The 27,406-nt window shown below is 45.7% G+C and overlaps 1 protein-coding gene across 1 annotated transcript in view; it reads right to left on the bottom strand.

Moving 5' to 3' along the window:
• The window catches only part of LOC119177877 (neural cell adhesion molecule 2-like), a 202,135-nt gene that overhangs the window by 36,249 nt on the left and 138,480 nt on the right, over window positions 1-27,406 (bottom strand). Inside the window, exons 2-4 of the mRNA XM_075887360.1 lie at window positions 15,758-15,969; window positions 2,681-2,855; window positions 844-954 (exon numbers count right to left, since the gene is read on the bottom strand). Of these exons, the coding sequence (XP_075743475.1) occupies window positions 844-954; window positions 2,681-2,855; window positions 15,758-15,969 (498 nt within the window). The remainder of the gene's footprint in view (window positions 1-843; window positions 955-2,680; window positions 2,856-15,757; window positions 15,970-27,406) is intronic.

The following is a 27,406-nucleotide window of genomic DNA, read 5'->3' on the forward strand; positions in this document are numbered from 1 at the left end:
TGGAATCCCATCTGTTCGGCATGTTCACTTGTTCGAACGTGACCAACGAATTGTCAACGTCGATGCCATCTGTCCCGCAGAGTGTACCGGGATCCTTAAGTGGCGTGAAAACCTATGGTTGCGAAGCCGTGTTCATCAGAGACGTTGACGTAGACGGCTCAGCATTTGCCATGGCTGGAAAACTGATGCGACGTCCGCTGCGGAGCTCCGTTGCCTGATGATGACCCAGCACCTCTATCCAATATGTTACGAGATTGGTGACTTCTGTAAAAAATGCATTTACACAGAAAAAAAACCACAGGCAAGAGTAACAATGGCTGATTGGCACACTCGCGTGCCTGTCAGCTGCTTGTGTCCTTGCTCTTCCTTTACATCATTTCCGTAACAATATGTTGGTAAAGAATTTATAGGGCACATGGACGCTTGAGGTTAGCAGATTACAAATTCCGGCTGATACTGTCGGTTTGACGATCGTTGATGTTCCTGCCTGTCAACGCCTACGTACGACGAGAAGTTTGTACAAGTGAGCATTAGCGGGGACCCACCCCTCGCTATTCCAGCTAGGTCCTTCTCATTCACCACGACTGTGTAACATATAAGTGCCCTTAATTAACTGAGTCTTTTCTCTCACTAAACTCGATAATCTAGCCGCCTTTCTCAACCACCCAGCGAGTTGTTAACCTCTGGGTGTGTATATGCTAACCAATCCAGTGTGTTTATTGAACATCGTATGTACTTATGTTAACCTGCTTATCGCTAAAACTTCCCATTTTCTTTCTCCTTGTAATCCTCCTTTATATGGCTATCTTTATTCCACTGATAAAGCAGAAACCAGCTACTTACCGCCTCTGACCTCGCAGATGAGACTCAGTCGGCTGCTTTCGTTGAAAGGACCAATTTTTCCAGTGAGAACGTTTCCCTGCGTGTCCATGATCACAGGTGGCTCCGGAGGCACTGCGTGCAAGCAATCAGCCGCTACATAAACTAAAAATACCAAGGACAGCTCCCGTCCCAAAATCAATAAGCTAACAACAAAATAAGGAACAAACAAAATTAAACAGAATCAAGCAGACAAAGAAACGAATCTGAAGCCGTCTCCCAAGTCGATAGAGCGCGACGCACGAATGAGGCGGAAAACAAGCCGACATGATTACCACTTGATGCCAGCACCCTCTCCCGGTGATGCGTGAACTGAATCGGCCATTGGGAAAAGAGGGTGTTAAGAGCTGCTCCACCATTAATTGGATTCCCCACTCCGAGCACCGTGCGCCTTTTCCTATATTACATTCTTTTTCGGTTGACTTCCTTCTCTCTTTCGGGCTTTAGAGCTACTGCGGACATCTTTGGAAGTGCGTTTTCTTCAATGTTTAAGTAGATATATGCTAGGAATCCCTTTCGTTTGACGAGAGGGCTTGGCGTTGTCCAGTTTTCAAAATATGAGGGCGATAATTTTCCCATTGGTAGAAACATTTGCTTATCTGATCATACCGATTCAGGGTTGCGAAATATTCTTCCTGTAATAATGGAAATAGACGTATTTCGATAGTATAGTCATAATAAATTCTAAGACCTTCTAAAGACGTTTCTTTAAAGTGTTTGTGAAATATATTATTTTATTACAACGCCTAAGTGAGTTAAGCATTCATACCGGCTGAGATATATGTGGTTTTATTTTTGATATAGTTCATCCACTTGTTTCAACGTGCATTTTGATATTGTTTACCCGACATGTCTTCTTAGCATGACATTCTTGCTGCCTGTAATAACTTTTCGTTTCTACATGGCGTATTACATATTCCGTTGCACGGTCATAATGTGCTGACTTACGCAGTTAAGTGCTCATTGCTTGCATATATTACGGCCACGCTGTGCAGAATTTCTCAGCTCTATTCAACTTTCAGTAAGTCTCGAAGTAGATTGTGTACTATGGTATGTACGCTACGCTGCTAGCATCATCCTATGTGCATTCGATGGCAGGAAGGACTTGAAAACAAGTTAATATTGTCACCACAGTTCAGCTCGTTAAAGACACCAAGTTGGCCTCAAGAATCTTACTTGTTTTGCTGACAGAGGGGTGAACAATGATGAATAATAAATTGCCCAAGTCGAGTAAAGGCTGAAAGCTGTAGAAAAGACATGCGGGACCTTTCTTACTACGGTGAAGAACAGTTGCAACATTTTCTCCTTCGAAGACATGTTGCCCCTTTAAAGCATTCATAGGTCCTTACTTACCTGTCGAGATTTTATTCGGGCTTCACAGCCTCGTAGAAGAATCCACGATATTCAAACGGTGTAACCATGCGCATTTGTGCAATTAGATTGTCGATACGTAATCCTTCAGACAACTTAACTTGGCGTTAACGCTTGATTGTTCTATATTCATACACTCGGTATGAGGCTATCATCATCACTACTTTCAGAACAACCAAATATCCTTTTCAGAGATCCTTATTGCTATTGATTACTTACTAAACAAACAGAGAGCTGACACATTATGGTCTTCATACATCATTCGAAACAACGTGAATTAATGAGGAAAGTTGATAGGAATTTTTTTTTCTTTCACGCTCCAATGCCAGTGGTGACTGTGTTGGCGGTTGCATCGAGCAGATAATAAAACGGCAGAACAAGTGATTCCCAAAATGACAAGTATAGTAAGTACTTCTGGTTCACGGCTCACCGATGACCTGCAGGTAGACAGTGGCGTTTCTGGTGGTCCCGTCACGGAAGGTCACTGAGCAGACGTAGGTACCTTTGTCTTCGTGGCGAAGGTTGATGATCTTCAAGGAGTGCGGGTGGCCCATGAAGGAGAAGTAGGCACGACCCTGCCACTCCTTGCGCACCCAGCGTGAAACCTGCGAATTGAGCATTCACATGAAAATGAAGGCCAATGAATGAAAACTGAGATAATGTTTCCTAACTACACAAAGAGTTAGGGTGTATCTCCGAAGCAGACTGAACTAGCCAGTGGAAAACAAAAAGAATGAATCAAAAGTTTTATGTGTTTGTGTCTGTCAACTTTCACCACTCTTCATTGCGCTTGCAGCTTCGTGTTAGTTTGCCCTCAGTTTTAGCCAACGCCTGCAGCGTATGCTTCATCAGCAAAAAAATGATGAGAACACGCCGTGCACAATCTCTACTCGGAATTGTCCAAGCGTTCGATGGAGAAGAAGGTCGTCTTCTTTCAGAGCTGTTGTACGGGAGCACAAAAGCCGACGCCACAGCCTCGGCAGTGCATCTTTAGGGGGTCACGCTTGTTAAGAACAGAGCGAAGAGGACTACGACTGCGCTCATAGAGACTTCAGTGAAAAATTCTTTAAGCAAAAGACTTCAACAGGGTTCAAGCTTTTTATGGTCTAGCCCGATCCCTCTCTCCAGCGTACCCAGTAGCGTGTCTCTAATTATACAATAGATGGCGTTGTCCCATAGAGATGCATGCGAACTACAGTTGCATGACGATATAATAAATGCTGTGGCACGCATTCTGTGTCACCAACACCATTTCTCGTATTGTTTCCAAGAAGGCGCTGTCCCATAGAGATGTGTGCAATTTGGTGGTTGGGTAAGTGGACACTACATAACGTTGAATGTGCCGCTGCTCTCCGATTGGCTGCTGCGGGGGCTGCGCGGGGCGCCCAATATCTCTCATTCTCATAGATCGTCGCCATGCGCGTCAGATCTTGAGCGCGGCACACATAGATCTCAATACGGTGCGCACCAAGAATGCCATTGAGAAACGGACGCCACTGAGTTTGATTCCGTGTTCATAATTGAAACCTCTATCACTAATAATTCTCAACAAAGCGCCACCCCTCCCGTTGCTATTCGCAGGGTCAGTACCGATTGAGTGCGCGTTAACCAGATAAAGGAAAGACGAGGAGGGCACCGTAGAAGCAAGTCTTGACCGTTCAGGCGTTTTTAGGAATTTACGAGTGACCACTACAGCAGTCAGAGACACCATTTGTATCCTCTCCGGAATTATTTTCTGTGTTAGATGACCACGGTTTCACACCCCAGAATTTATATTTCTGCAACAAGTACTGGACCCACTGAATGTAGGTATCCGAGAAATAATGCTGACTAATGATAGTTCACCCCATCTGGATATTAAATTTGATGACATTTTTCCCAATAATACAAAGTTACTACCCCATTACACTCTGCATGATATATTGCAAGAACAGTTGCAGAGCGTCAAAACAAGCGTAATCATTGCTACAGATGCATCACAGCTAAAAATTAAATTGGTCCTATTCCCTCTGACTACCTGACTTCATACCAGTTTTTATGGCCGAGTTTCTGGCAGTAGTATACGCCTTACAAAAGGTAAACACGGGAATACATTGGATGTTATAAATCTAGATTCTCTGTCCCTTTGCGCCACTCTTGGTGTTGGTTCTGAATCGCACATAACAAAGTCATTTTTTTTCATTAATACAAGCACAATTGAGAAAAGTTAGATCAGTTTGGACTACGGGTCATGAGGGGCTGCTTCTAAACAAAATGGCCGATTCTTTAGTGAAGTTATCAATAAGTGAGCCCATTTTACCGTGTTTTTCACCAACCGCTAATGTAACGGCTGCACGATTTTTCCGGCGTACTATTATGGAAAGTTTTGCAGGTACATCACTCAAATCTTCAATGGAATACGGCAGTTATTATATCCTTGATGCCGATCATTTCGTGACCTGTCGGGTACCGAAACTATATCCCTGCCAACACAGGTCTGGTCGGGCTCTTTCTTCAATGTCTGCTTTTTGTGATGAGCAAGAAACTTTAGATATTTTTTTACCTATAGGCGAGTTAGTACAGCTCATAGATCAATGTTAGAAAGTTTTTCGAGTATTTTGGAAATGAATTTATTTGTGCTGGCTATTTGGTCCTTCAGAGGCCCCAGTCTGGGTTTTCCAGTGTGAAAGTTTGCGTGGCTGTGCGGAAATACATGAATGAAACCGAAAAACTATAGAACTAATTTCTATAATTATTCTTCTGCGCCTACATACGCATACCTTTTTTTACTTTTTCTATTGGGTTTTCATTTAAGATTAGGTTTTGATTTAGGTTATTCTCTATTACGTATACAAAAGCTTTATAGTAGGTACGTTTGAGTGAGCACCAAAATTGTATTCTAAAATTTGTAACGTTTTCATAATTTACCTTCTTTTACTCTAAAATTGAATTAGATTTTATAAGACAACTCAATTATTGGCCAATCCATCTTTGTGGGTATGAGCCACCAGAGATGGTCAACTAGAACTAAAGCAAGAAATTTCTAATAAGTAACAAGCAGGGGTTAGACTCTTGTAAATATTTATCATTCATACTTTATTTACATCTTCCTATTTGCATTTTTTCTTCGAACCAAGAAACCAGCTGAAATTCGGTCATATCTGACTTAACTCGTGAATTCCACTGCACTTTCTGATCGCAGTCCTAACCATCATCTAGAAGAAGAGGACAAGGAGATCGGCATTACGCGCAAGGCCCGGGATACCGTTTGTTTCTGGCTTGCAAGACGCACGACCACGTCTTCGGCAGGCATTGTGCCCACCCGAACACAGAGAAACGCGAACCAATGGGCCTCCACAACACGAAGCCCGGTGACGAGGACCCCGAGACGGGCCTGAAGCGAAGCGACGCCCGGCTGCTTCGTTATACGTGGCACTGCTACTGCATGGAAAACCACGACCACGCAGTCACCATCTTGGTAGCGCTCTTCATCAAGTCGCCCGAGATCCTGCAGCTGTTCCCGCGGTTTCGCGACAAGCCGCTCGGCACGCTGTGCGAAGACCCGCAGTTCCGCGCGCACGCCATATCCGTGAGCTTCCAGCTAACCTCCATAGTGGATTACGCCGACGACGCCGTGCTCCTGGAGGCACTGCTCCACAAGAACGCCGTGGCGCACGCTGAGCGCCGGGGTGTAATGCCGGAACACTTCCGCATCTTCGGCGAAGCGGTCGTGGAGGTTCTGCAAGCCAGGGATGAAAAGCTGATGACGCCGGCTGCAGTACAAGCGTGGGGGAAGCTCTTCGATGTGAGTGATGTCGTATGAGTTGTTGATAACTTGAACTACACCGATTTCGTTGTTTCCACTTCGTCAAGGAGCATGCAGCAGGATTCGAGATTCTTTTTTAATGGCTGGTCCAGTGTAACCGTGGCAACTGAGGTGCGTGAAGAAATTTTCACAAATGAAGCCAATCGCCCAGAGTTTCGCGGGCGAATATTGGAATATTTTACGGATCTTGCGGCATACGCAACCGAAGAACGCAAGTCTGTACTTCCGCCTAAAGGAGAACTGAAATAACTTTGACGCATGTCGCGTTTTGTTTTTCTTCAAAGCGTCGTTACGGATCTCCCATTACGGTTTTAATAATGCAACAGAGAGACGAATTAATATATGTTATATCTATTTTTATGAGCAGTATCGAACGCAATTCGAAACGGTTGTAAATCCCGCCAAATTTCTGCGCAGCCAAGCGGTCACCTCCTACGGTTCCGCCCCACCGAAGTGGTCTAGTCGCTAAGGTACTCGGCTGCTGATTCGCAGGTCGCGGGATCAAATCCCGGCTGCGGCGGCTGCATTTCCGGTGGAGGCGGAAATGTTGTAGGCCCGTGTGCTCAGATTTGGGGTTAAATAACCCCAGGTGGTCGAAATTTCCGGAGCCCTCCACTACGGCATCTCTCATAATCATACGGTGGTTTTAGGACGTTAAACCCCACATATCAATCAATCCTACGGTTCCAACACGTCTTATCACGTGGCCGCACAAAATGGCGACGTCAGTTTCAGTTGGCATTTCGTCTTCTCGGTGCGCACGTATATAAGCATGCCTCTGCGACCATCTATAAGCACTATTAGCTGACCAATTCTGCAGTCCCTTCTCCGTTCCGCTCAAATGCTCAACGTAACTGGAGCGCAACGCGGGTTGTTAGTCTTAGCCAAGCGTCTTTCGGTCAAGGTAATAACGACGCCACCGCTGCATGAAATTCAAAAGTATATTGAGCAGCAAAATGGAAATCGTGCTTATCTTGCAGCAAGAAAGCACAGTTTGTTTCAAAACTGTGCGAATTGATTTACTCTCGCGTTACGGTGGTGCTTGACGCATGAGCTTTTTTTTGTCACCTTGATTTAAAGCGGGACTACAATCTAAATCATCAAGGCAACGCAAACAAGGTTATGTCACGTGTTCTAGTCACTAAGGCACTCGGCTTCTGACCCGCAGGTCGCGGGATCAAATCACAGTTGGGCTGGCGGCATTTTCGATTAAGGCGAAAATGTTGTAGGCCCGTGTGCTCAGATTTGGGCACATGTTAAAGATCCCTGGGTGGTTGAAAGTTCCGGAGCCCTCGACTACGGCGTCTCTCATAATCATATGGTGATTTAGGGACGTTAAACCCCACATATCAATCATAATTATATTAATCGAAGCAACACAAACGTGTTTGAAACGCGCTGTCCTCAGGCAGCGCATTCAGCGCCTTGCCTTGTGACAAGTAAAACTAAAGGGCGTTTTTGAACAGGTAATATAATGGCTGCTGTACCAAAACAGCTTGAGACGATCTTTTGTGGCCTGAAATGTCGGCTCTCGATGTGTTGCTGCGTAGAACGTCACCCACATGCACGGATTTTCACAGGCATCGGCTGCGGCAACTTCTTGAAGAAGGCAGATTTTCTTGTAAGCTGAAGTGTCATTGCGGGCTTGCATGTTGGTCCAACAACCGCTATGTTTTCCGAAGGACAAGAGGCTGCCATTTTCGTCGTTTCTGCTCGCGTCCCGTGGCGCCTCGCTCGCTACAGTCCAGGCGCATAGTGACGGTTCGTTCACACGCTCACCGTCTGGCGCATGCGCAGTGGCGCGACCACCGACTGGCTGAGCCGAGCAGGAGGCGAAATACAGTCTGCTCAGTGTGCATATAATCACATTCGCTAACGCCTCCTAAAAAATTATGCCTGGAACGTGAGCCATGAGTGCGCTGCCATACCCTCTGATTTTACCCTCCCCCTTAGGTACGAAGGCGAGCTTCTCCGTCGGCCGCTTCCTACGAACACAGCATTGCTCTCACCGGTTCCTCCGAGCAGCCGTGATGTCACGTGACATAGGGGTACGGTTAAGTCACGTGACTGAGCGGTACGGAGGGGAGCGGTCTCACGCGGCGGCCGGTCGCAACACAAGGCAGGAGACATGGCCTCCGAGATTAAGTGCTGGCAGGAGGCTCCCAATTGAAAAGAGAGTGACGTTCCAGGCATAGTTTTTCTAGGAGGCGTTGCATTCGCGCTTACGACTCAACGACAAATCACCCGAATCAACACAACGAAAACGCAACATTCCCACGAACGTGCTGCACGAACAAAGCAAAACAAACAAGTGAAGCCGTTGCCAGGGGCCTAACTGTCACCACCAGACAGTACCTGTAGACACCGCGATGGCAACACTAAGATTATCGATGTCACGCTCTTGACGCTAAAAAATAGAATAACTTCTACGCAACGGACGTCACTCATACTTCGATTAGAAAAGTTATGCGTACCAAGCAATCGAATGAACGCCACAACTCGAGTTTGAATTTTCGTGTCTCTGTTCCTTTAAGATGAAAACAAGTAAGAGGGGCGATAGTTTCCTTGTGTGTTTTCGCTTACGAAAAGCACGTATTTCCTTTTAAACTCAGCATACACTCGCTTTTACAACAAGATATTTATGGAAATTTTCGTGAAAGACCTACTGCAACGGCGTTAGCGATAGTTTTAGCCTTGTTTATTTTTCCAACGGCCATCGCTATAATCATCCCACCCTAGTGAAGTTTCACAATAGGCCTTATCGCTTTTACAGACTTGTATGTCGAAATATTGAAAACTTTGAATTCTAGCTATTCAATCAAACATTGTAATTCAATTGGAAACTCGCTTATTTGTACATGCTTGCTTAGAATTAATTTCCAGAGGCCAAAAAAGAAGGGCAAGTACGTTCTCTAACGCACCTTTACATTTTTAGAAATTTACCAGGCGTATATGCCATGCACCGCGGCGTACTGCAACCTGTGCTGCGTGTTGTTCATTCTCTGCGTCAATACGCTTCCAACAGTTTATGGTGAAGATCACGGAGAAAGTGTTCCAGGAGCAGGAGATGTCGATGAAGCCGATGAATCTTGACGCTCCCAAGGTGCGCACTATCGATGCTCCCGAGGCACCAGCTGCCCATGCACTGAAGGCGCCTGGTGTTGAAATGAGATCTATGGCTCGCACCAGTGGCGCAGCGACACCGCAGTCACAAGGCAAGCCAGCTGCGAAAGGGACGCAATCACCGCCAAAGTGTGGTCCCTTCAGCGCCCGTGGTATTCTGGTGGGCGCCAAATCGCCCGCAGCCGCCTCACCGAAGGGAAGCCAATCGCCCCGCGCGGCGCAGGCTCCCACGCCAACAACCGACGGAGCGCAGCCTTCTACGTCGAAGAAGATCCCTTAGATATCGAGCCTCGTTATCTGATAACTTGCACACGAGCACCTTATAAAAGTGTTGCCAAGAAAATCAGCTTGATGTCTACTTCACCTGAACTTCGAGCTGACGCCCGAAACAAATGTCTAGATGTTATACGGTGGTCGACATTTCAGCCAAAAGTCTTGAGATCTGGTCTTAGGCACAGCTTTCGCAATCAATCGGAGGTACAGTGCTATGAGGCCGAGGGCTTAAACTTCGGTGCATAATAAAGAACTCAAGAGGGAAAAATATCCGAAACGCCCCATTCCGGCTTCTCTCATATTCTTATCACGGTTTCGTAACGTTAAAGGCGATAGATATTTTGTTGCATTATTGCTGCGTAGTGTCCCTTTAGCGCGCACACACGATGACAAACACGATCGAGACACAGGGACCAGCGCAGTGGGTCTCTATTGTATTTGTGCTCGTGTGGTTGCGCTAGAGCTTTTTGTCTGCTACAAAACCAGCTAGCCTGTCTTTCCGTATTACTGCATTATTGCTGTTTAAAAAATCTATTTGCACTGTATATGTACATTACATAAACTATGCGTCTTATGCAATATATTATGTCAACTTGTGACGTCACGTCGTATTATGGCTAATGTAGGGCTTTCAAAACGGCCTGAGCGTGCAATTTCCTGAGGTGGGTGTCTCCAGATAAGAACGCGAGGTTCGGAACACAATTCCCCATTATGATGAAGGGACGGCAAGCGCAGCTGTTACGCCCATGCCAAGGATTCATTAAAAGCATGCGTTGCTGGGCTACTTGGTTATTTCGTTAATAATCTTACAAATTTGTAGCCCGATATTCAAGAACACCGGGAAGAACTCATAAATATAGGACAGGGACGCTATGCAAGATCACCCGAGCTTGGTCCGAGCTTGGCAAAGCTCTGGATCTTCTCTAGTGACACACTATTTTCAATGAGCCAACAGTGCGAGAACTCAAATTCATTCCCCAGCGCGCTAAGTTTCGCAGGTTACGACGCAATCTATCATCGCGTCAAGACGCTCGACAAAGTTCAGCGGTGTTTTTGAAACACAGGCAACTTCTTTCATTTTTTTGTGATTTCATTGAGTGCAAAACTGCCCCCGTGCAATAAATGTGTCAGAAGCTTTTCCTGATGATGTTTTGCTAAAAACACAAACACTTTAAAAATCATTTGAATAATTTATACTCTGCATAAAGTGTGCTTTAGAATAATTCGCATAGTGGCCTCGGAGATTCGTTTCGGCCGAGCGCCTCACAACATCGTGACCGCAGATAAACCTGAGGCCACGTGTTATCGTGTTGAGCCTCTACATTCTAACGCACTGCTCGGCTCGTGCGCGCCTTTTTTGTTGTCTTCATCGTCCACCAGTGCTCGAGCACGTGCAGCCGGCTACTTAGCAATTTGGCTGGGCGGTAAACTTGATTGGTGTGGCCAGGAAGTGCTATGAACAAGCTAATCAAGACAAGTTGTGGTAACAATGAGGTAATTATGCCACATTTCAATAAAACCACGGTATTCAAGCCAAGTATATTTACAATGGCATGGTGGCATGCTTTATTTAAAAAACCCAAACATGCTAGTTTTTCTATATACCTTTGTTTCCCGCTAAATTGATGTTCCGTGCATGAAATAGTTTAAGAAAAGTGTACTTCATGCTTTGAATTTCAGGATGTTAGGTGAAAGGATATTAAGCGCAATAAAAGCTTCTTATCGCGGACCTTCATGCTGCGGTCGTTATTATCTCAAACTATACTTTTTTGAAAAAGACTAACAGTAAGCTTGTTCAAATACCAAGAGACTTTGATAGAGCGCAGCTAACATTCCGGCGAGTATGAGATAGTTTTTTTCCTTCCTCCCTTCCCTCCTTCCTTTCTTCCTTCCTTCTTTCTTTCCTTCCGTCCTTCCTTCCTTCCTTCCTTGCTTCCTTCCTTCTTTCCTTCCTTCCTTCCTTCCTTCTTTCCTTCTTTCCTTCCTTCCGACAAGTCCGAAGTTTGCCGACAACTCCCAAGCACCAGCTGTCTCAATGATAGAATACTGGGCTAGCACCCATCAGACCCGGATTCGAGCGCCACTGTTTCATTGGTACTAATTTTTTTTTAATTCGAAGCATTTCTCAGCGAACTTCGGCGGCTTTGAGCGTATCTATCTATCTATCTAGCCACCTACGACACTTAGCTCTCCTGGTCGTTTCAATATAGGTATCGATACCAAACTTGGTATGGCATAAGATGACTGTAAGAAGAACATATTTGAGTAGTCATAACATGAAAATGACATAACATGACATTTCTGACATGTATGCCATAAATATCATGATTTACATTTCATGGTTCTGCAGCTCTTGAAGTGGTTTCCTTCGCATGACATGTTGCAAAACTGGTATGGTATGACATGATTGCATGGCGAACACAAGCGACAGACCCCAGCATGAAAATCATGACATGCGTGTCATGTAACAACATGACTACAAGCCACGCTCATGATGCGCTCGCGGCCGTTTCGCTAGCGTCACATATGCCAAATTCGATATTACGGTACGTGAATGAATAACGAAGGTAGGTAACTAGTGCAAACGTGATAATCATAAGATGTGTGTCATGTAACAACATTACTACATGCCACGTTCATGATGCGCTGGTGGCCGTTTCGCTAGCTTCACTTATACCACATTTGGTATTACGGGACGTGAATGAATGACGAAGGTATGATGCTGGTAAAAACATGATAAACATGAGATGCGTGTCATATAACAACAAGCCTACATGCTACGCTCATTATGCGCTCGTGGCCGTTTCGCTAGCTTCACATATGCCAAATTTGCTATTACGTGACGCCAATGAATGACGAAAGTACGTGACCGGCGCAAACATGATAATCATGAGAATCGTGCCATGTGGAAACATGACTACATACCACAGTCAAGGCGCCAATACATTTAGTCGTGACGTGGTGCGCGTGCTCGCTGGCGTTCATTTCCTCGTGTCAGGCCGGCGTTGCCAGGCACCGGTCCTGCCATATACTCGCTGGCGCGCGACGCGCTGCGTTGCTTTGACACCTGCGCGTTTCAGCGCATCCGGCGTCCCTCCGTCACGAAATGGAGAGACGCAGTGTTGTCTCGCATTGGCGCGAAATTCAGCATGTCGCATTTTGAGCCAATTGCCGTCGGGCCCAGCTGACGGACGCTGGTCATGCCTGGCGTCAAACTATAGAGTGCTTACGTTTTGTGAACGTAGCGTCGCTGTGCCCTGCGTGCGCACGCGTCAGCGCTACGCTGAAGTATATTGGGCCCTTCATTATGCGCTCACGGCCGTTTTGCAAGCTCCACATATACCAAATTCGGTGTTACGTGACGTCAATGGATGCCAAAATATATGACTGGTGCAAACGTGATAATCCTGACACGCGTGCCATGTAAGAACGTGACAACGTATTGTGCTCGTAGCGTGCTCGTGGTTGTTTTGCTAGCTCCACAGATACTAAATTTCGTATCACGTGACGTGAATAGATGACGAAGGTAAACGACACATCCATACATGATAATCAATACACTGAAGTTATGTACGGCATCATTTACCTCCAACTCGTAACGTTGTGCTGACTTTAAAATGACGTATCAACATTTCTCATTCGTTCTTCGCATATCGTCGATTCCCACTGTACTTGGGATCTTCCGATTGTTTTTTTATTTCGCGCGAAGTAGTCACGGACATTGGCGGCAGCAGCAACGGAATACTACAGCGTTCCACAATACCCGATTTGTAATCTCCTCCCAGCTTTCGCTGTAATAGGTGAACGTACTACCGGGGAGCGAACACCTCAAGGTTGCGGTTTGTTCATAAGAACCCAGCTCGCAACGTCACTGTGACACACTTGCTGTGAACTTCAACAGGCCTGCATTTATTCTGTCTTTGTCAGCTCACAACTTGGTCTGGCCAATCAACACTGCATGGTCACTGTAATAACGAACCGTTCCAGCGGTCCCTCTTACACTTGCTATTGTTGAATCAATATTCATCAATATTTTATGTGTATATAAGACACACTGCCATACCACGGCCAAGGGCAATCTTGAAGTGAAAACAAGTAAACATAACAAAACAAAAACAAGACAGCCCTTATTGAAGCGTCTTGCGACAAAAGACCTAAGGAATCGACGAGTAACTGTAAGTTAATGGCACAGGCGCCATCCAATCGGGCTGATATACAAACACCCCTGTGATTTTGTATGCCTTTACGTGAAATCAAGGAGGTCACGGAACGTTGAATGCACCACGTCAACTATCTTCATGCGAATGGATAAACTTGAATTATGGCAACGTTTACATTCCAATGTGGGAGTAAAAATCACGTTCAATAAATAGTCAGCGCACATTTGGAATAAGACTCTCCTTTCTATGACATTGGAACAGCGGCATTTGCCCTGAAAGTCATACCGGTCACAATGTTCCCAACTTTGATTTGAACGTCGTAATTTGCTGTGGCATTCACCACAAAAAAAAACTAAAAACTCATAATATCTATTACTCTTCACGACATAAACTGTTGCGCCATTTGTTGCTTACAGCGTGCGGGGAAACTCTATTTTCCTGCCGTGCCGTACTGAGGGATATATAAAAACGAAGATATGCTATTATGTCGCTTTGTAACTCAACAAATTAATAAATAATATAAAATGTACGAAACCACGTACGCTGGTCCTGCCTCACCATGTGGGGTAGCGCTGCAGCTTCTTCGATTCAAGTTATGTACTTTCGCTGAAACATATTGAAGTTACACGTAATTAGTACAAAAGAGCTTGTAGTACACGCTTGTATTCGTTTAATAATATCAACATTTAGCAGCTTAGCTAAATCATTTTTTTTTCGGGGGAGAAGTAATCATTTTTATGCTTGTTCATGGAAGGTGTTACTTGTTAATATGTGGGGTTTGACGTCCCAAAACGACCATGTGATTAAGAGAGACACCACTGATTTATAAGAAGGCGTGTGAATATACTTATGCTAAGTGAAAAATATCGAGAGGGAGTCTAAAAAAATCCAGCCCTTTCTGGCTCCGCACTACCATCTCGTGGGTACACCATTTTTTTTCGTGTGCTCTCTTGTAGTGAAAAATCGCAATCATGATATAGCTTTGGTTTGTGGTCAGGAAAAGCAACAGTTACCGGTAATAAAAACCTACCTACATGGTTCTTGCTCGTCGTCTTGATGCTTGCAAATTACCGAACGCTTGGTGCCTAAACTTAAGCCGAAAGGCCTAATGACATTACGCCAAGCGCACCTATAGTGCCCCCAAACAGCAGCCTTTGCATTCTTTCGCCGAGTTATTCTTAGCTTGCGCACATACATCAATATCAAGCTCGTTCACAACGCAACCATCAAACAAGCCACCATGACAAGCAGTGGCATTGCGATGAAGACTTACCTGCTCTGACGCCGCAACGCAGTGCATACTTCTATTACATTTTTTTAACCTGATGTAAAGCACCTGCTGCGCGCTTCAGTGCGCCTTGCTAACATACCACCACTACCTCAAAGAAAGAAAATAGCAGAAAACGAACGGTAGGGAGGTAAACCAGCCTGTATAGGCAGCCGGTTTGATACCCTGCACGTGGGAGGTCGATGGCCAGATGAAAGATAGAGAGGACAGAGGGAAGAGAGATAAACACAGCACATTAGGCAGCACACACGCGCACGCTAACTCAAGCATTAACCATGTATACTACGGGCCACCTCTGCAAGGTTGCATCACTTGATTGACGCTTAGTATACGTCAGAAGAGACAAAGCAACACGCTTCATTTCGCGTTGGTGTCTCAATCGTCGCGTGCGAAGACCTGCAGTTACTTATCACTGAATGCATCGCTGTTCTGGGACAACCTTTTGAGCGCACATCCAAGGCAACCGCATTTAAACACCCCATGTTGCTGAGAATCTGTGACCTGCATTGCTGCTTCGAAGCACTTTGGTGCAGCAAAAGTTCTGAACTGTTTTGGCAGCGTTGGGAAACAGGATTGTTACATATTCTTATTTACGCCACCGTGGGCCCTCTGAAAATATAAAGCAGATATTTCACCCATTTCACTTACTTTTTATTTACCAAGTCTATGACATCCTTCAAAGAGACATGTTAACTATATTATATGCCTCCAAAGAGAGTTCAGCTGCCCCTTTCAAGAGAGTCATGTACGTGTTAAAAACATCCCTCTAAGCAGTGAAGTGATTTTTTTGCTGTTGTTTTTTTCTGGACTGCACCCTAAGTCAGAGACAGAGCTCTAGTACGGCCACGTTTATCGCACCTGGTTAGGGTTGGAGCCACGCTCACTTGGGTAGGCCGTGTTCTGGCCGCCGACGTCCACCGTGTAGATGATGTCACGGCCAAGCCGGAAGTGGGGCTCGTGGAACCAGCGTACTCGCTGCACGTTGTGCGTCCCGTTGAACGCCGGCTGCCGAGTGATGCACGGAAGCTCCGTCTGCTGGCCCTCGTTCACCGAGATACTCGTGCGTTCCTCTGCATCAAATCAAATGGTTACAAGACATGCACGAAAGGAAGGAGGGCACAAAATATTTTTGCACATTCACAAATGACATTTTGTCTTAATATGTATTTCATATATTTGAGGTACCAACAGCATCAAAAGTCATCATTTGTGGTACTGAGATATGAGGGACCACCAATGCTGGAACAAATTAAAAAATAATTAAACAAAATTTACTTAACTACAAAATAGCTAAAGAAATCATCCCCACATACGCAGCCATCAATAACGCTCTGAACGAACCTTACTTACTAAAGTCAGGATTTTGCTGTGGTAGCTTTTGTCGGTGGTCTTACGGAGGACGCTGCTGGTTAGAGCACATGCTACGTGAAGATTTTGTTGTGCGGACCTGCAGCTGGCCCTGGTTCTATTATTTTCGTCAGTCTAAAAGACCTCCCATCTAAAAGTTGCAAACTTGCTCGTAGTGTTTTTCTTTGTGTCTCATATTTCAGGCCCTCCGGAAGCAGGTGATGTACTGCATCTTCGTCAGCGTGGCCGCAGGAACATTCTGTACTAGGCGCACGTTTTATCCTGTGTTGAAAGTGTCGCGTGCACAATGCGCCCAACCACCGCAACTTATCAATGTTTCTCACGATGTCCAGCATGTGGTTGTTCCACCATCTCTTCCGCATGTTGCGCCTTCATCTCTGTTTCTCCTCCTCGATAATGGAGCGACTGATCGGCATTTAACTAATTAGTGTGAGTGCAAGCCTTGCAAAGAAGTCTTCGGCAGCATCACCATCAATCGAACGCTCCATGTCCGCTGATGCTTTATCAAAGTCATACGGGTGTTCTGCTTGCGGACCTCTGAACCTGTCACAAGAGACAGCGGCTCCAATTGTGTCCATCTAGTACTACAATAAGCTACGACCAGGATAGTCATTATCCTGGAAGAATGTGTAAAATGATCTAGCTCCAAGTGCATTTCTCAATACGAAAACATCTAACAGGCTGATTCTTCCCCGTCAGTGTGTTGAAAACAAATGTTAAACGATTCAGAGTGCATTGTACTCTACAATGGAAGAGGAGTAAGCTCTACCAGCACTGCGTCTAAAAAAAAGATTAACGATTTACAGTACTTGGTACTATACCATGGGAAAGCAGAAGGCCGTTCAAAACTGAGTTAAAACACGGGGAATTGCAAGATTTTCCGTGTTTAGCCTGCAAAGCTTTGCGTCTGACCAATGTTAACGAAAAAATCCAGGAAGAAATACATTATTTTTAATATAAAAACAAAGTGTGCAAAATAAAATAAGCAATCTTGCCTGACGAAATCGAAACGCTTAGGAATTTGCTCTTCAAGTGGGAATCTACTGGTCATATACTCTATGCATTAGATTTAATTAGAACAGCTGTTGAATTCATGTTCTTCCCCTGCAACTTGGTGAGGACATTAGCTTAGGCAAGACTGCATTCACTGGACACTAGCGTAGGCCTTCTTGTACAACAGTAACGTTCCTGAAAACTGGACCCTGTTCTACTGTATACAAGAGCGCGGCGTGTGCTAATGCTTTTGTTTTCTGTAAATAAATGAATTTCACCACTACTAAGAATGAGTTTCACTGAAGCGACGAAGATACCATGAGCCAAATGCTATTGCAGAAGCCCTATATGCCTCATGAGTGAAAAACCTTTCCAGAATCGGTAAAAACTAACAAGGAATGCAATGAGAGACATTGGTGGTGGACGCGTGCACAGAGGGTGAACAAAAGAATTCTAAATCACTGAAATGCCACGTGAACCTCCAGTGCATGGATGCCTAAATTCTCACATTGAAAACTCCCGATCGACGACACACTCTTTTTAAAGAGCATCACCTAATAGAAACGGCGCGTACTTATGTGCGTGTGCTCCGAGTGGGCTTTACGGGCCGTATTACCATACGCTCGTCAGCGCCGGGTTTTCCGCATAAGACGTCACCACCAAATTGTGTGAGTTATAAAAACTCCGCTTAAATAGCTATTGCCAATCTCACTCGCTTCGGAGAGTGATTTAGATCTGCCGTACGAATTCGGCAGATTGCACGTGCCTTCGGAATCGACGGTATGCGAAGAATGCGTATGCAAGGTGAAGGTGGTGTAATTTTTATTGGGCGCATCGAGAGAAAGTTGCGCTACAGATATGTACCGATGCACCCACACGCATACGTTAATCAACCGCATATGCCTTATATCACCAGTTGTTTACATTTGCGTAATTATTGCAACAGTGACATGAATATTAGTAACACCATAAGTGGTAAGCTGATATAAAGGCCTTCTGCTCATGGGGATCGTACACTGTAAGCAAAAGTTAGCCGAGATGGGAGTTTCTCCAGCACATGAGTCCACAAAACTACCCTGCCTCAATTATTTACTCCCTGGTAGGGAGTGAACTCGGCACATGTCATCGTAAAACGCCCTCTGCTTAATCACAGAGTTTATGAACGACATGACCTTAATAAACTCCCCAGGGAGTTTCAGGTCACGTGGTTACAAACTCCTTATAGGAGCTTTCAAAACCCTCTTGTGACGTTGCGTGCGTGCGTGCGCGCGCGCGCGCGCGTGTGTGTGTGTGTGTGTGTGTGTGTGTGTGTGTGTGTGTGTGTGTGTGTGTGTGTGTGTGTGTGTGTGTGTGTGTACGGGCATATGTTTGCACGTCGGTGTGAAACACATGTGCTTTGTGTGGCTAACCGTCTAAGCATCTGTCAACAGGCAACGAAATTATAAGTTCAGCGAAGAATAGCAACGACCGGTTGGTATTTACTGGGAACATTTCAATATATTTCGCACCGTTAAACCACGCTGCACATCGGTCCGATTCCTCAACGAAACGTCGCGAATGCTGCGCTTCAAAGGGCCAAGTAACAAAAAACTTCCAAGAATAAATTAATGGTAGCTAAAGTAGGCTGTTAAGATCGTCAGCGGCTGCTCCTGGAGTTTCACCGTCAAAAAGTTTCACCGTCAAAGAAGGCCTCGCTATGCCGTCAGTATCAAGCCGGCATCGTATCGAACTCGCACTGCGCGCCGGCCACCGCGGCAAGTGCTACGAGCTAGCACCGACCACCGGCGAGGCAAATAATGTGTTTCACAAAAATGAAGGGGTCTGGGATGTATAACAGTCTTCTGCGCCTTGCGACCGCAGCTGTCAATGTATAACTACGAGGCGAGCGCCGAACGAGGCGGAGTACGATCGTCAGCGATTGCACCGTAAAACTTCGAAGCGGTTCGAAGTAGGCTTCGCTCGACTACGGCAGGCTGGCCGGCAACCGGTCTGAGAGTTGCGCCGGCGACGCGCTCGCCCCGTCTCAGCCGATAGTGGCTTCTCGGAGTGTCACCGGTATTTCACCGGCTGCAGCATCTAAGCGGTAGGAAGGCCTCGCTATGGCGTCGGTATCAAGCCGGCATCGTATCGAGCTCGAACTGCACACCGGCCGCCGTGGCGAGCTCTGCGAGCTATACATGCAATGCATGCGAGCAACGGGAACAGCGACTGCGAACCGTCTCATTCGTTTAAGTCTATCGCTCCGTAGCTTAAACTGCGTGGATAGCGGACACCTATTTCTGTGCATGGGAAAACCGAGACGTAAACTGCACATCAGCAAGCATTTTGTGATCGCCAGCTCTCATTCATCGAATCACCGTGCCGTACTCGTGAGTGAGGCCTAGTCGTCGAACGCGGTAGCGGCAGTCTACCTCGGTTCATGGCTGGAGCTGCTGAATGTGCCTCGTTAATGTGTTCATTCAAGGCCGCGCACACTTTGTGTATGATTCAGTGCATTTTACGGGTCCACAAACAGTACTGCTAATGCAAATTCAGCCCGTACGACAAAGCGTCAACTGATAAAACTTTTTCGCTATAGTAAAAAAATAATTAATATTAGACAGGTTTAGGATAAAAGGCATGTGTGTTGAAGTGCTTACATCAGACCACCGCAAGTTCATACTTAAGCCGTGCGTATTTATTGCTTAATTAATAGCAAAAAAAGGCTTTCACCAGGGCTACATGAAAGGTAAGAATGTGATGCCTATATATACCCGGTGACTATATGGTAGGTGTGTACCATATACCACTTCCGTATACCACCATGTACCACTCCCATCGGGGCGTGCGCTAGAGAACAAGGTCATTTACTCCCATCTCGGCTTATTTCTGTTTACAGTGTAACCCTGGATACTGCTACGTGAATAAACTTAAGCGGACGACACCTCACTATAAGCGATGATAGCTAAACGTGAGGGCTCTAGTTTAGGAGTACAAATGTATTGTTTACGAAATTGGAAGGCCAGCACTGCAATCACAATTGGCGTTTCACGAATATTAGGGTCTATTTGAAAGGTAGGTTCCGAGACCTGGTGGGACTCTGATCTAGAATACTTGATTGCCGCGCAGAATGCTAGGGTTCCATTCCGGCTGTGACAATGGCACTTATTCTTTACAATTGTCCGGTCAATGCTCCGGATGTCCGTTTTTTGCTAACAATCATGTGTTAAAATTACCCATCATTTTTTTTTCACCAATCCTGGCTAGATATAAACGATCAAACACCAGTGGCGCATAGCAGCTTCCGGGTATGTGCCACTGTTCTTTGGAAAGTGCTTGACGACGTAAGCGATGGGAGTGTGACATTATTCATGTCATGACCAGCGAGTCATACTCGCCAAACCATTTTGCGCTCGCATACTAATTTTCGTTCACCGAAAGTTGAAGGTGATAGATAGATAGATAGATAGATAGATAGATAGATAGATAGATAGATAGATAGATAGATAGATAGATAGATAGATAGATAGATAGATAGATAGATAGATAGATAGATAGATAGATATATTCTTTTGGCCATCCTGAGGGATCGCTCAACCTTTGTGGTCCACGCCACCACTGTTCTGTCTGATGTAGTTTTTCTGCTGATAAACAGCTTGTAAAAAGGTCTGCTGGTTTTCGCTTGCTTGGGCATAAAGGCCAAAACAAGATCTCGGTTAGTTTTGGTATTCCAGCTGCTTGATTTCGGATGAATATTATTGATGTCGATCGACGGCTCCTCGCGAATCTAGCAGTGCGTACTTTTTGAGTCTGACCAAATAGTTACCTTCTTGAAGGTGAGCTCAGAATTGCAGAAAGATAACGGCAAATGCACGCTGCCTGCAGAACAGACATCAACTCATGGTGAGCCAGTGTTGTCATTTTGATTGGCACAACTCTCGTCTTTGCAAATAGAATTGCATTACAAGCTTCGCCCTTCGAATAAAACATAGAGGCATAAGATACTACTTTGTAAGCTGATTCACTAGCGTCGGAAAAATGTGCAGATGAGTTTGAAAAATCGGTCTCAAATTCCAGCTCCCAAAAACCTAGAGACGTGTATGTCTTGAAGGTACGGTACTTCTTGGCTTCATTTCAACCATGTATCCACCAGACGGGGTGGTAACGGTTCAACTCACTTGAGATTAGCTCTCCAGGGGTCTCGCAGAAATATCTTCGCACTCTCAAGAAGGGAGACGTGACATTTAAGGGGTCGTAAAACCTTGCTATTGCTTGTAGAGCAAGACACCTCGTCACATTCTCTTGTGAAATAAAGTGTAAGATATTCATGGGATGGAAACAGAAGCGGTCAATATCCGTGTTGTAAGGCATTCCAAGAACTTTCAGTATTCCTAGTGACCTACAAAGTGGTTGGTCTTGTATTATGATGGAATCTTGAAAACAGGCAGTAACTGTAGGGTCATTGCTTCTCAACTTCCTGATGCTCATAGACGCATCTTCGAACAGTCTCACTATCTATTTACACATCCTAATAGCGTCTTTCCTTGTGTCGGCTTCTATCGGAAGGTCATCCATATACATAAATTTCTGAAGTAGGAGAGCCGTAGTCTTGTATTGATTCTCGTCGCACCGGAAATGGTGTTGCAGTGTGGAAATCAAAAGAAAGGGGCTTTAGGTTGCTCCAAAGGGCACTCTTGCCAACCTCCAGATTTCTTGTTCTGGTAATGGTCGACTCTTCTCGGGATAAGTGGCGAACCACAGGAATCGGAGGATATCTCTCTCCTGTTCATGGGGACCGATCTGAAGGAACGCCTTTACCACATCCGCTGTCATAGCCACCTTGTATCTTCGTAAACGCAAAGGAAGTGTGGCTACGTCAAAGTTTATGTTCGGACCAGGTTCCAAGTTGTCATTCAGATATTTCACTCCACGGTAATATGATGACGCGTCGAAAACGATGCAAATTTTTGTTGTTGTCCATCACTGCTCGATGCGGCGTGTAATACGGTCAGCGATCACGTCTAAAACTCCAACCGGAAGCTTTTTCTGCTGAACTTTCTTCAAGATATACACGAATAGTCACATAATATTTTTACTGAAGGCTGCAGTCTTTCATCAGCTTGCTCATCAAATTTCAACGGCGTTTAGTGGCCACAAAGAAAATGTCTTCAAGCTCTGCAGTTTTCTTCCAAGGAAGTCAAACTTCATAGCGACTGTCCTTTTTAGGTATATTCCGCTCGATTTCTCGTAGCGTCTGTTCGCTATTTGAGATGCTTTCTTCCTGTTTTACAGAGATACTTTCAAGATTTCGAAGTTGCATGAGTGACTCCAAAACCATGTCTTGTTTCATGCAGGTTTGAAGTACTATGGCGATTTAGCTTTGAATACTTTTTTCCTGAGAGATGTAGTGGCTTTTACACAGTCCATCCCAGTTTAGTGTGCACAGCCTTTAGATGTTTTCGTCTGTTGCGTTTAGAGAAATTTATTCCCACAGACAGTGAACATCAATTACAATCTAACAGAATATTGCGACCGAACACAACATCCACAGACAGACCAAAAGTTGTTACAAAAAGATATGTGTACATATGTAAACGAAACACAACATACACAACTTACCCAACTACACAGGAATTGTTACAAAAACAATGTCTACATACGCACAATACATGGTAAACGAAGAACACACAAATGAAATGTAGAGATCTATATGTCAGATATATACATAGTATTTACAAGGTATTTGTATGAGTACTAAACAAAGAATAACCTACCAATACCAGGCAGGCCTGAAAACGAGCCTTACACGTCTTTCACAGACGAACACAAAACGGCAGGACCAGTGTCGAAGGAATTCCTCCTCACCCAGAAAGAAGAGTTCCTCCGACAACACAGATAGTATTTCTTTGTACAGTCGCACCAAAATCGGGAAGAGAGCATGGCGGCGACGACCTGCTGCAACAGCTTCACAACGGTTACGCCAGAGACAGTAGGCACCAGCAACAATAAGAAGGCAAGCAAAGCGGCCTCGAGAACAACGTCCAGAAGAAACAAAGCGGTTTACTCCGAGGCCACGAAATCCTGCATGTACAGCCCTCCAGAAAACACGAGCAACGACACATTGCCTTAACACATGCTGATTTGTCTCCCGTAGGGAGCAGTTCGGACGTGTTGATGACTGGACCATTCTCCACCTTTCTAGGCGGTCAAGGGTAGGAAGAACGCCCCACCCAAGCCGCCACATGAAGTCCCGGAGGTGGCCAGGTAGAAATGATGCCATCAGCGTGCTCCAAGACACACGACTAGAGCGGGTGCGGCGTGCTGGAGGAACTAACGGGAGCAACAACGCGGCTGTTGTGTCAACGATAGAATTGTCTAACACATCTAAATCAGGGCAAGTCGACTGGATATGACGAAAAAATGCGACAGCTGCTGCATAAAACGAAGGAAGTACTAATGATTGTGGGCCCTGATTAAGGCGCACATTAGGCAATAAATACCGAAGGTGAGTGCCTAGAAAATAATATGCCAGAGTTCGCGCGGGGGATTCCTCTCCTTGTACGAGGCGCAACAAGAAGCGCAGGGCCAATAGCCGGCAGCGTATTGATACCGAAGGGAAAGCAAAACCTGCCTGGGAACGCTGCTGTCCTAACGCCGCACGAGAAACCAACTCAGTGCCGCCAGACCAAAAGAAGGAACCCAAAGTAGACTGCAATGACCTCACGATGCGTAAAGGCGGCTGTTCCACGTGAGAAATGTACCATATGCGACCGCAGAACACAGTCTGCGCAAGATACCTCCACTCAAGAAGCGGGAAGTCGAATTCCCGGGCGTTCTCAATTTCTTGTTTTACTTCATCGAGGGCGTTTGACCAAACGGAGTTACAAATGCCGTAGTGGTTGTATAGAATTCCCAAAATGCGAAGAGATACAGCCGGCTGAAGAAGAGATGTGGACATAAGTGTAGAGTTGGGATAGCCGATGAACAATTACCGGAATTTAGAGAGGTTTAGCGCGGCACCTGAAATGTCTCCATACTGAAAGAATAAACGCAGGCTATGAGAAAGACTATCTTCATCTGAAAGGTACAGGGTTATGTCGTCAGCAAAAGCTGTGACTTTTACGGTACTGCTGCCGGGAAGCGCAAGACCCCAGACATGCAAATCTGCTTCTAGAGCACACAAAAATGGCTTAAGGCTGAGGACAAATACAACGGGGAGACAAGGGGCATCCTTGACGGACCCCACGTGTAATAGAAAAGGCAGCACTCTCCCAACCATCTGGAACTAGTGTGCTTTTTATACCAAGGTAGGTATGTCTAAATAATTCAACAAAAGTACCAGGAAAACCAAGGGCTGTGAGCACTTTAAATATATGCGTGTGCTCTAGTCGGTCAAATGCTTTCTCTTGATCTAAAGACACAAGGAGACCACGCGCAGATCGCGACAGAGTATAGGCTATGATATCCCGGGTGGTAAAGGACAAACTGTGTATTTCCCGTTCAGGCGTAGATGAAGCCTGGTGATGACTCACCAGGGTGTTCAACAGAGCCTTCAAACGTTGAACGATCACCGTCACGAATATCTTATAGTCAACGTTAAGAAGCGTGATAGGTCTCCAATCTTCAGGTTTAACAGAAGAAGCATCGCCTTTTTCTCACGTCACCAGTCACAAAATGCCAGTCGTAGTCTGAACAAATAAGCAAAGAAATAGTTGTCGTTCTCTCCCTTTTGGCAAAGGGGCCGCATGTCCAGTTCAAATTTTCTTCTTCTTGCTGGTGACTTCATTGTCTAGTGTTGGAATGTGCTCGCTACAGATGTCCGCCACTTCTAAAGATTTGATCACAATAGGTTCCTTCGTATTTGCTTCGAAAACACTCACGCCATTTCTTCTCATAGTTTTCTGCTTCCTGTGATCTCCAAATACCCCTACGGTCACAGTTTCTACTCGCAACAGCTAGCAGCCAAGTTGGCGAGATGTATCGATGGCGATGAAGCTCCGCTGACTTCCGCTGTCAAAGATTACGGGGATTGTTTGTCCGACAGGAGGTTGGCTGTTGTCGCTGACGTTTCTTCTGCCTTCTTCCGGAAGTCTGAGTAACACGCGGATGTTACAGGTCGTCGAAAACATGTGTCGCATTTTTGGTGTCCTCTACACTCTGAGCCGAAATTCGGCAAAGTTGGACTAACTGCAGTTGTTAAATCAACGGACGAACGGTTCATTCAACAGGGACTAAATGCGTGGCAGTGCGTGTCGTATGCAAACGCCCGGCAATGAAGGGACCAACGGGGAGGGCAACTGCGCCACGATCGCCTCCTGTCGATGCTGCACTGCAATGCCAGCGTGGTCGGCGATCGTGAAAACAAGTTATATAGGCTATACGCAACTCTGAAAGCGAAGCAATATGAAACGAATAGAAGATGTTATGAGAGGCAAGTAGTACAACACGCAGTCAGTGCACAGAACAAGCGCCCTCGCGTTTTCACCATGCCGGCACGGGCGGGCCGAAACCAAGTGAAAATTGCCGAACACGGGCAAGGCGGATAACTCGCTTCAATGTGCTGAATTAGTTCAAACCACGATAAACACTGACAACTCTAATAAAAGTAAGCTGTTCATCAGCGGTCGTGTACCCACACAATGACCACAACTTCAGAGCGATATATAGAAAAAGTGGGCTTCGTACGTGATCGGTATCAAGCTGGCTGCTGGTGTGAGTGCATTGCCGGCACAAGCGAAGGAAACGTCGCGAACAAATTCACAGAAAATTTAGCTGAGACAAACGTATGGCTTTTTTCTCCATGCGACATTCGTTGTAAAAAATCCAGCGTGTAGGCGATCGCGGATACGACTAATCGTGTGGCGGTACACGGGGAGCGACTTACTAGCACGATGAAAGAACCGTGCCTGCGAACGGTCTCGTCGCTGTAAGTATACAGATATCTACATCACTCGCTAAGACACCGCGAACATGGGACACTTACCTATTGTTTATTTGTGACAATATAATGACGACGAAAATTCCACGCGAGCCGCATGTTGCGATCGCCGGTGGTCGTTTAGCCGTACTCGTCGTAAGCCTAGCGACGCCGTCGGCAAGACGACACGGTATAGCATCGGCGGGGCGCCTGGCTGCTTCGCCGGCTTTCCCGCATAAGCACAACTGCTATGTTTGTGTTTGCGGACTCGCGCGCCAGCACTGCGAATGCTGGTTCGGCCGACATGATCGAATGCCAGCTGGTAATTCGTAGTCTCGGGCTGGAGGCATGTTGAAGATTAGATGGATTCATATTAAAGGATCGGTGCGCATTGATTGATTTGATTGATTTGTGGGGTTTAACGTCCCAAAACCACCATATGATTATGAGAGACGCCGTAGTGGAGGGCTCCGGAAATTTCGACCACCTGGGGTTCTTTAACGTGCGCCCAAATCTGAGCACACGGGCCTACAACATTTCCACCTCCATCGGAAATGCAGCCGCCGCAGCCGGGAATCGAACCCGCGACCTGCGGGTCAGCAGCCAAGTACCTTAGCCACTAGACCACTGCGGCGGGGCAATCGGTGCGCATTGGTGCTACGAATTAGCCCATGTAAATTTTCGCGTTACGGTATCAATGTTTATTGTTTTTTTTAAGGCGAGTAAAAGTCGCCCACTGGCACTAGATGGGAGGTCAAAATACTGTGCTATATATACCCGATAGTCTGTACTCGTAGTATAGCGCGGTCAGTCAGTGTTTGCGGTGTCTTACTTTGAAACGATAGTGCGTATGTATATGTGTGTGTGTGTTGCATGAATAACACGCTATGTTCCTCAATGCTGATTAAATTGGAATAAACATAAAATATGCTCCACAAACACAGTGTCGCCATTTTTTTTGCCATTGGTCCAGACGGTTCAACTGTTAGTTCCACTGGAGCATTCTACTGCGACCAACATTTAAACCAAGTGGAGTAAGCGCTTGGGGTAACAGTTGAACCCTCGGAATTACTCCCGCAGTTAGTCCAAAATTGGTTCAAAATCTGTGGCAGCGCATTTTGACCCCTAAAGGACCAATGCCATACCCCACTTTAGTCTTTTTTGGCTTAGAGTGTACAATCCCTTGCCATATGTCCTTGCTTTAAACTTCGAAAACATCGCCCTGTTTTTCTGAGCATTTTTTTTCCTTT

Source organism: Rhipicephalus microplus, chromosome 1 (genome assembly GCF_043290135.1).
Source record: "Rhipicephalus microplus isolate Deutch F79 chromosome 1, USDA_Rmic, whole genome shotgun sequence".
In the NCBI taxonomy this organism is placed as follows: Eukaryota; Metazoa; Arthropoda; class Arachnida; order Ixodida; family Ixodidae; genus Rhipicephalus; species Rhipicephalus microplus.